Genomic DNA, 10938 nt, shown 5'->3' with positions numbered 1-10938 from the left:
TTTGGGTTAAAAAAAAAAACATCATTAAATTCACAATGGTTTGAAATCTTTCCCTGGTTCTAACATTCTGTAAATAGAGATGCAGCTTTTTGTTTCTCATGTAGGATGTTTGGTAAACACATGAAACATGACACATTTGTGAGCACTGGTTTCACTAACTAGAAAACACCTGCCCATAAAAAGTGTGTGTGTGTGAGTGTGTGTGTGTGTGTGTGTGTGTGTGTGTGTGAGTGAGAGTGTGTGAGAGTGTGTGAGAGTGTGTGAGTGTGCGAGTGTGCAAGTGAGTGAGTGAGTGAGTGAGGAGAAATAGTAGGGGGCCTGTGCCCCGGTAGAGCTTTATGCCTAGCAACGCCCCTGGGAGGCACCATTAGGACGCAGACTCCCTGGGGTTTCTGTGTTTGATTTTGGACCAATCAGGAGAGCCCTCAGCCGTCAGGAGTGTAATGGTGCGTTCACACCAGACGTGAACGGTCGCGCTATTCGCACGAATACAGATGCAAGAATGTTTTGTGTTTACTCGCTCTATTCACGCGAATGACTCACTCAATTCCTGGCTTGACCGCAGTAACAAGGTCGAGCTCGCGAACATTGAATGGGGAAGGCGGTTATGCTAAAGGGGGCAGAGCTAACTTCCTACTACAACCGATAGCTGACAGACAAAGTTTTTCACAACTCACCACATAATCCTCCTCCCTCTCTGTCCTCTCTCTCTGTCCTCACACTGAGCTCCTGTTTATTCCTGATCCCATAAAAACATGCCGAGTCACAGAGTTTGGGGAAGCTGCACGATGATAGAATCAAAGCGTACCATATATTCCAGATGAGGGAATCTCCGCTGGTCCATACGTCACACAACACACGCCGACGGGTGATCTGCACGCTGATTGGCTATCGCGCCGTGATGGATTCGCTGGAGTTCAGATATTTCAACTCTTGCGAATCATTCGCGTGAATCATTCGCTTCATTCGTGCGAACACGCACTATTCAAGAAAATGAGTGCCGCCCTTCGCATGAATCGCGCCATTCGTGTCGCTCAATTTTGGGTCTACCCGCGCCTCTACATAGACTTTACATGTTATTGATTCGTGCTAAGGATTTTATTTGCGTTTGGTGTGAACGCACCATAACAGCGAGGAGATGTGTGTCTTATCCTGCATTTCTAACCTGAACTTCTCCTGAGTTCTATTTCTAAGTTCTAACATCTGAAGTTAAACCTCTGCACACCAAACCAAGCAGACCGGGTGGTGGTTCAGTTTGTTTGCTCCAACCTCAGAAAGTAGAAAGTCCCTGAGTCCCTGTGCCCCGTGAGAGAGGAACATAATCCGGAGTCTGTGAGCGAGGACTCTGTATCTGTAATCAGGTGAAGCCTCATCACGGCCTCTAAAACACATCACCTTCCCTTAACTGGTTTACAGGAGCTGTGTTTGAGGAGGATCAGTCACTCTCATGGTACAGCCTGTGTGCTGCCTGCGTGCTGCCTGTTTGCTGCCTGTTTGCTGCTTGTGTGATGCCTGTGTGCTGCCTGCGTGCTGCCCGCTTGCTACCTGTGTGCTGCCTGCGTGCTGCCTGCGATTGCTGCCTGTGTGCTGCCTGCGTGCTGCTTGCGTGCGGTCTGTTTGCTGCCTGTGTGCTGATTGTGTGCTGCCTGCGTGCTGACTGTGTGCTGCCTGTGTGCTGCCTGCGTGCTGCCTGCGTGCTGCCTGCGTGCTGCCCATATGCTGCCTGTGTGCTGATTGTGTGCTGCCTGTGTGCTGCCTGCATGCTACCTGTGGGAGGGGGAAGGTGGGGCTTACCTGTATGACGGTGGAGAGGTTGGCGGGGGAGAAGGTGGGAGGGTTGTCGTTTACGTCAGAGATGTCGATGTTGACCGCCACAGTGGATGACATAGGCAGGGCCCCGCTGTCCAGAGCTCGCACCGCCAACGAGTAACTGGGAACCTGAGGAAACGGATGATAACCAGAGTGTTCATGAAACGAGGAGGCGGATCAGAATCTGTTACCAGAGGAACGATCATTACATCAACTCTTGGAGTCAAAGTGTTTCTGTCTTTGGTTGGAAGCTGGGCGGGATTATAGTGACCAGGTGGTTGCAGAGGAGGAATCCCTTCAGGGTCGGCAATGCCAGACTCGAATGCTCACCCTGTCAGGAGTCTGTAGAGCCACCTGCTCCTTATCCCTCACATATCCTGGTCATCACACAGTGTCAATAATGTTCTTCCCTGAGTCAATGAGAGACTCGGAGAAAGACGCCTGATATAAGGAACATGAACAGCTGGACTAACCCCAGTCAGCACACCTGAAAGCAGGACGTCTCCCGTCACTTACAGAGATGTGAACTCTGCTCTTTACGTCTTATCACAGGCTGGCTTTGAACAACAACAGCAACAACATCTCTTCGTCTTCTTCTTCTTATTTTTCCTTTTTCTAAAGTTTAATCATGGGCCTGCAGTCTAGTTTGGAGTTGCATACCAACATCAGCTGGACGGGCTCCAGAGTTTGAAAGGACACCTCTCAGTTGGACTCAAGCTGTAGACCTTCAGATTGTTCTCAAAGTGGTCCCACAGTGTGAAGCCGGAGAGGGAGGAGGAGGGGGCTCTTTATTCTGTGAGGGGCGTGAACAATGTGTGGGATCACTCCTCTGACCCTCCGTGCCTCTTTGCTCTCCGGGCTGTCAAACACAAAGCTGCCTATAAAAAGCCTCCTGATTGGTTCCAGCGATCACTGGATCATGAAACGAAAGACAGAGTTTGTTTGTCTGCAGCAGAGCTGAGGGTGTGTTTCCTCTGCATGCTGCTGCTCAGACCTCTGCATGCTGCTGCTCAGACCTCTGCATGCTGCTCAGACCTCTGCATGCTGCTCAGACCTCTGCATGCTGCTCAGACCTCTGCATGCTGCTGCTCAGACCTCTGCATGCTGCTCAGACCTCTGCATGCTGCTCAGACCTCTGCATGCTGCTGCTCAGACCTCTGCATGCTGCTGCTCAGACCTCTGCATGCTGCTCAGACCTCTGCATGCAGCTTGATGCAGACCTCTGCTGCGGGATACGTTTCTGTTTCTGCACCTTTCAGAAAACAGCCGAACTAACGAAACAGCCGAGCTAACGAAGCAGCTGAGCTAATGAAACAGCTGAGCTAATGAAACAGCTGAGCTAATGAAACAGCTGAGCTAATGAAACTGCTGAGCTAATGAAACAGTCGAGCTAACCAAACAGCTGAGCTAATGAAGCAGTTAAGTAAACGGAGCATTTGAGTTATCGAAACAGCCGAGCTAACGAAACAGTCGAGCTAACGAAGCAGCCGAGCTAACAAGCACCCAAGCTAATGAAACAGCCAAGCTAACGAAACAGCAGAGTTAACTAATCAGTCGAATTAACGAAACAGCTGAGCTAATGAAACGGTCGAGTTAACGAATCAGTAGAGTTAACGAATCAGCAGAGCTAACGAATCAGTCCAGTTAACGAATCAGTAGAGTTAAAGAAACAGCCAAGTTAACCAAACAGCCGAGCTAACGAAACAGCAGAGCTAACGAATCAGCAGAGCTAACGAATCAGCAGAGCTAATGAATCAGCAGAGCTAACGAATCAGCAGAGCTAACGAATCAGTCCAGTTAACGAATCAGTCCAGTTCACGCACGCTCACGCATGCACACACAGTGAGGAGCTGCTGCTCTCTGTGTGATCACCCCAAACACACTTTCATCAGTCAAAGCTTTGATCCCCCGCACGCCCCCCCCCACTCTTTCTGAGTGCGCTCAGACGGCTCATCCAGCTCTCATGAATACTTTATGAAACGAATATGAACGTTTCTGAAGTTTGGAGCAGGGTGCAGGAGAAGAGAGGAGGAAGAGGAGGAAGAGGAGGAAGAGAAGGAGGAAGAGGAGGAAGAGAAGGAGGAAGAGAAGGAGGAAGAGGAGAAGAGAGGAGGAAGAGGAGGAGGAGGAGGAGAAGAGAGGAGGAAGAGTCAGAAAAGGAGGAGGAGGAGAAGAAAGGAGGAAGAGGAGGAAGGGGACGAAGAGGAGGAGATGGAGAAGGGTGGAGGAAGAGGAGAAGATCTCACACTCAGAGCGTCCTGTTAAAGTGTGATAAGCAGCCATCTGATCAGAGATCCAGATCACTGCAGACCTGTTCACACTGTAGACCTGTTAAAGTGTGATTAGCAGCCATCTGATCAGAAATCCAGATCACTGTAGACCTGTTCACACTGTAGACCTGTTAAAGTGTGATTAGCAGCCATCTGATCAGAGGTCCAGATCACTGATGAACTTTAAAGAGGATGCTGCAATAACGCAGCGTCCTCTTTAAAGTTCATCAGGAGAGTTTAGAGCTGTTATATTTTAAAAAAATCCTGAATCAAAAGGTTAAAATTAAACTCTGATGAGCTCTCTGAAAACCATCAATTCAAATATCAGATCAGCTCGTGTCTTTGATCCAACCTGAAACCTTCTGTGCTGCAAAATGAATCCCTAAAACATGCAGTTCCTCCAGAGTCCACTAGTGTGTCTCCTGCAGTTTCTCCAGAGTCCACTAGAGTGTCTCCTGCAGTTCCTCCAGTGTCCACTAGAGTGTGTCTCCTGCAGTTCCTCCAGTGTCCAATAGAGTGTGTCTCCTGCAGTTCCTCCAGTGTCCAATAGAGTGTGTCTCCTGCAGTTCCTCCAGTGTCCACTAGAGTGTGTCTCCTGCAGTTCCTCCAGTGTCCACTAGAGTGTGTCTCCTGCAGTTCCTCCAGTGTCCCATAGAGCCCCATGTTCAAATGTTAAAGCAGAAATCAACATGTTTGCAGCCTAGTACAAAAACAGTTTGGCTCTCTTTAGCTCATTTCTACTCGGCTGAATTTATAAAAAAGGGTTAAAGGGAAGGTTAGGGGCGTGGCCTCTTTGAATGACAGGTGGGAGCTTCTAGCCTTTATTCAGGCTTGTCCAGTGTTTGGAGCAGGATGCTCGTGACCCGAACCTCTTATTTTGGTTTCATGTTTTTAAAGTGAACGGTTCTGCACTGCTCGTCTGATCGCATCGATTAATCCACTTATTAAATATTCACAGCTGCTCTTCACTGCAGCACTCTGAAGTGTCTACTGTAGAATAGACATTGTGTGTGTGTGTGTGTGTGTGTGTGTGTGTGTGTGCATGTGCATGTGCACGTGCCCTCACCGTCTCTCGGTCCAGCTGCTTGTTGACCTTGATGATCCCTCTGAGCGGGTCGATGAAGAACGAGCTGTCCCGGTCTCCACTGATGATCGAGTAAAGGATGGCTCCATTCAGCTGACTGTCAACATCCTCCGCTAACAGCTGCACATGCACACACACACACACACACGCAAGCACGCGCACACGAACGCACACACACACACACACACACACACACATACACACACACACACACACACACACAGGGAGAGAGTGTCACTAAATAAGTTCTCTATAAAAGCTAATGTGATGAAATATTTCCTCCATATCTCTGCACTTTCTAATAAGCAGCACAAATGTGAGGCTCACACACACACACACACACACACACACACACACACACACACACACACACACACACACACACACACACACACACACACACACACACTCACACATTGACACACACACACATTGGTCTCCATGGTAACGGGGTCTTTGAAGCTCACATGTGTGACTGCACTGAGTCTGAGTCCATTACTGAGCTCAGTTTGTTCTGCTTCCCCTCGGCCTTAACTTCACGACACAGTCACACAGCTGAGAGAGACTGTCCAACACTGACTCTGGCTCTGCACATTAGTGTGTGTTCAGATGAGTGTGTGTTCAGTGTGTTGAGGTTTTGAAGGTGATGTTGGGATCATTGTGAGGACATTATAGAGACCCGTCTGCAGACACATTTATCTTTCAGTGTGGTTAAAGGAGCAGAGGAGAAGACAGAGCTGTGAGGAAGCTTCTGGGAACTTCAGGACACCCTCCCCTCCCCTCCACCTGTGTTCAGGTGAATCTGCAGACATACCTGGACCACAGCCTCTCCGATGGTGGCGTCCTCAGAGACCACGGCAGTGTACAGGTCTCTGCTGAACATGGGCGCGTTGTCATTGACGTCTGTCAGGTTTATGTTCACCGTGGTGACGGCGCTCAGTGGAGGCGTACCGCCGTCACGAGCCTCCACCGTTAGAAAGTAGTCCCTGCAGGTCTCAAAGTCCAGAGGGTTGGCGACGAGAATGGCTCCTGAAGACGAGGAGGAGACAGAGACAGGGACAGGGACAGAGACAGACTTTAAATCACAGCTTCTTATGGTCGACTGTTCAATCCATCCTTCAGCAGTCTGTGGTCAAGGGTTACACACACACACACAACCAGACACACACACGCACGCACGCACATGCACACACAAAGACACACGCACGCACATGCACACACAAAGACACACGCACGCACATGCACACATACAAAGACACACGCACGCACGCATGCACACACACACACACACACCACCAGTTCCCCTCTCTGCCCCTCCCTCAGTGACCCCAGCAGAGCGTGGTTGGGGGGCGGGGCTTCACTGACCTGTGAGTGGGTGGATGTGGAACTTCCCATGCTCATTTCCTGACCGGATGCTGTAGTTGATCTCTGCGTTTGTCCCGATGTCTTTGCTGGCCGCGTAGACTCTCAGAACCTCTGTCCCCACCCCCACGTCCTCGGGCACCGTGGCCAGCTGGTCGCGGCGCTCAAACACAGGCGGGTTGTCGTTGATGTCGAGCACGGTGATGGTGACGTTGACGAGCGAGGACAGGGGCTGTGGGGTGCCCTGGTCGGAGGCGTGGACAGTGATCTGATAGGCTGGCTGAATCTCCCGGTCTAGAACCCGCTCCAGGACCACGATCCCCGAGGACTTATCGATGGAGAAGGAGCCTCCCGCAGACTCAGTCAGAGAGTAGATCACCATCCGACCTGGACCCGCTGCAGAACCACCAGAGGACAGATTAGAGAGGCTGAGACAGACGGAGAGCTGACAGAGCTGCAGGTGGAGTTTCTATTCCTCACACAGAGCTCTCTCTGAGTTCAGCAACCCAGATTCAAATGGTGCTCCAGGAGAGTCAGACCAGCAGCTGGTCAGAGGAAGAACGAACCATCATTCAGTTAAATCCTCATATCAGCCTTCAGATTCAGGTGTGCTCCGTCTGAAGAATACTCGGACTGACAAACGTTTCCGTCCTGCGAGTCTCTCTTCTACAACCAGGAAGTTCTATTTCATAACCAAATGGTCAAAGTTTCACCGAACACGCTCTGACATGCAGAAACATATACTCCAGTGATCAGTCGGATTATTTATAGACCCAAAGTAGGTCTATCTCTGCACCTCCAGCATCCTCACAGTCACATATGTACTGTTGTAAGCTGAGCAGATGTCACCCTGAGGAGGAGAGCCATCATCTAGGACCAAGACTGTTTACTTTCACACCATGAGCTCCTCCTCAGACTCTAACGGCTAACAGCTAACGGCTAAAGGCATGACGAACCAACATCCAGTGAGCTAAGATCATGCCTCACATGATGCTGAGTAGTACTGGTCTTAGTATTAGTAGTACAGGACTTAGTATTAGTAGTACTGGACTTAGTATTGGTAGTACTGGACTTAGTACAGGACTTAGTATTAGTAGTACTGGACTTAGTGCTGAACTTAGTACTGGACTAATTGTTAGTAGTACTGGACTTGGTATTAGTAGTACTGGACTTAGTATTGGTAGTAATGGACTTAGTACTGGACTTGGTATTAGTAGTACTGGACTTAGTACTGGACTTGGTATAAGTAGTACTACACTTAGTACTAACTTAGTATTAGTAGTACTGGACTTAGTACTGAACTTAGTACTGGACTTAGTGTTAATAGTACTGGACTTACTATTAGTAGTACTGGACTTAGTATTGGTAGTACTGGACTTAGTGCTGGACTTAGTATTAGTAGTACTGGACTTAGTACTGGACTTAGTATTAGTAGTACTGGACTTAGTACTGGACTGGGTATTAGTAGTACTGGACTTAGTACTGAACTTAGTGTTAGTAGTACTGGACTTACTATTAGTAGTACTGGACTTAGTATTGGTAGTACTGGACTTAGTGCTGGACTTAGTATTAGTAGTACTGGACTTAGTACTGGACTTAGTATTAGTAGTACTGGACTTAGTATTAGTAGTACTGGACTTAGCACTGGACTTGGTATTAGTAGTACTGGACTTAGCACTGAACTTAGTACTGGACTTAGTGTTAGTAGTACTGGACTTACTATTAGTAGTACTGGACTTAGTATTGGTAGTACTGGACTTAGTACTGGACTTAGTATTAGTAGTACTGGACTTAGTACTGGACTTAGTATTAGTAGTACTGGACTTAGTACTGGACTTAGTATTGGTAGTACTGGACTTAGTACTGGACTTGGTATTAGTAGTACTACACTTAGTACTGGACTTAGTATTGGTAGTACTGGACTTAGTACTGGACTTGGTATTAGTAGTACTGGACTTAGTACAGGACTTAGTATTAGTAGTACTGGACTTAGTACTGGACTTAGTGTTAGTAGTACTGGACTTACTATTAGTAGTACTTGACTTAGTATTGGTAGTACTGGACTTAGTACTGGACTTAGTATTAGTAGTACTGGACTTAGTACTGGACTTAGTATTGGTAGTACTGGACTTAGTACTGGACTTGGTATTAGTAGTACTACACTTAGTACTGGACTTAGTATTGGTAGTACTGGACTTAGTACTGGACTTGGTATTAGTAGTACTACACTTAGTACAGGACTTAGTATTAGTAGTACTGGACTTAGTATTAGTAGTACTGGACTTAGTATTGGTAGTACTGGACTTAGTACTGGACTTAGTATTAGTAGTACTGGACTTAGTACTGGACTTAGTATTGGTAGTACTGGACTTAGTACTGGACTTGGTATTAGTAGTACTACACTTAGTACAGGACTTAGTATTAGTAGTACTGGACTTAGTATTAGTAGTACTGGACTTAGTATTGGTAGTACTGGACTTAGTACTGGACTTAGTATTAGTAGTACTGGACTTAGTACTGGACTTAGTATTGGTAGTACTGGACTTAGTACTGGACTTGGTGTTAGTAGCACTGGACTTACTATTAGTAGTACTGGACTTAGTATTGGTAGTACTGGACTTAGTGCTGGACTTAGTATTAGTAGTACTGGACTTAGTACTGGACTTAGTACTGGACTTAGTGTTAGTAGTACTGGACTTAGTATTGGTAGTACTGGACTTAGTACTGGACTTAGTATTAGTAGTACTGGACTTAGTACTGGACTTAGTATTAGTAGTACTGGACTTAGTACTGGACTTAGTATTGGTAGTACTGGACTTAGTACTGGACTTGGTATTAGTAGTTCTACACTTAGTACTGGACTTAGTATTGGTAGTACTGGACTTAGTACTGGACTTGGTATTAGTAGTACTACACTTAGTACAGGACTTAGTATTAGTAGTACTGGACTTAGTACTGGACTTAGTGTTAGTAGTACTGGACTTACTATTAGTAGTACTTGACTTAGTATTGGTAGTACTGGACTTAGTACTGGACTTAGTATTAGTAGTACTGGACTTAGTACTGGACTTAGTATTGGTAGTACTGGACTTAGTACTGGACTTGGTATTAGTAGTACTACACTTAGTACTGGACTTAGTATTGGTAGTACTGGACTTAGTACTGGACTTGGTATTAGTAGTACTACACTTAGTACAGGACTTAGTATTAGTAGTACTGGACTTAGTATTAGTAGTACTGGACTTAGTATTGGTAGTACTGGACTTAGTACTGGACTTAGTATTAGTAGTACTGGACTTAGTACTGGACTTAGTATTGGTAGTACTGGACTTAGTACTGGACTTGGTATTAGTAGTACTACACTTAGTACTGGACTTAGTATTGGTAGTACTGGACTTAGTACTGGACTTGGTATTAGTAGTACTACACTTAGTACAGGACTTAGTATTAGTAGTACTGGACTTAGTACTGGACTTAGTGTTAGTAGTACTGGACTTAGTATTAGTAGTACTGGTCGTTACAGTAGTAGTAATCAGTACAGGTGGTCTCACCTTGGTCCGGGTCGATGGCCTGGATGCGGGTCAGCAGGGCCTTGGTGGCGGTGTCTTCATAGACGCTGGCGGTGTACTGTGACAGTGTGAACATGGGCGGGTTGTCGTTCACGTCCGTCACCTCCAGCTGCACCGCTGCCCGACACCAGCGCCCTCCGCCGTCTGTCGCCTGGGCAACCAGACGGTAACTTGACGTCACCTCGCGGTCCAGGACCACGGAGGACTTGATCTCACCTGAGGGGACCAGAACCAACAGGTGAGGGTTTGAACAAGGCATCTGATTAACAGGCCCAAGGCCAGGTCTCTCCTGAGTCTAGCACACCTTCACATCTAATGTCTCTACAGGAGCCAGATCCAGATCCAGACCCCCTAACAACCTGTGCACTCCAGAACCAGACCTCTTAACAACCTGTACCTGTGTCGGGCTCCACAATGAAGTCCTGAGATCCAGGACCATGTATGGAGTACTGGATCCATGCGTTGACGCCCACGTCAGCATCTGTCGCTCGGACCCTCAGCAGGGGGCTGCGAGGGGGGAGGTCCTCAGGTATGGAGGCAGAGTACACAGCCTGCACACACACACACACACACACACACACACACACACACACACACACAAATACACACACGCACACAGAAACCCGCACACACATACGCACATACGCACATACACACACACACACACACACACACACACACCACACACACACACACACACACACACACACACACACACACACACACAAACACACAAACACACACACACACACACACACACACACACACACACACACACACACACACACACAGTATGGATGATGGTGAATATTTAACAAAGGCAGACTGAAAGACACTGTCTCTT

General features: G+C 47.5%; 1 protein-coding gene across 1 annotated transcript in view; it reads right to left on the bottom strand.

Moving 5' to 3' along the window:
- The window catches only part of fat3a (FAT atypical cadherin 3a), a 120964-nt gene that overhangs the window by 17951 nt on the left and 92075 nt on the right, over positions 1-10938 (bottom strand). The window contains exons 13-18 of the mRNA XM_034677794.1: positions 10492-10645; positions 10077-10310; positions 6529-6921; positions 5978-6192; positions 5146-5283; positions 1795-1938 (exon numbers count right to left, since the gene is read on the bottom strand). Of these exons, the coding sequence (XP_034533685.1) occupies positions 1795-1938; positions 5146-5283; positions 5978-6192; positions 6529-6921; positions 10077-10310; positions 10492-10645 (1278 nt within the window). The remainder of the gene's footprint in view (positions 1-1794; positions 1939-5145; positions 5284-5977; positions 6193-6528; positions 6922-10076; positions 10311-10491; positions 10646-10938) is intronic.

This window comes from Notolabrus celidotus, chromosome 24 (assembly GCF_009762535.1).
Source record: "Notolabrus celidotus isolate fNotCel1 chromosome 24, fNotCel1.pri, whole genome shotgun sequence".
Lineage (NCBI taxonomy): Eukaryota > Metazoa > Chordata > Actinopteri > Labriformes > Labridae > Notolabrus > Notolabrus celidotus.
The sequence above is the reverse complement of the archived record's forward strand: the minus strand, read 5'-3'. Positions and strand labels throughout refer to the sequence as shown.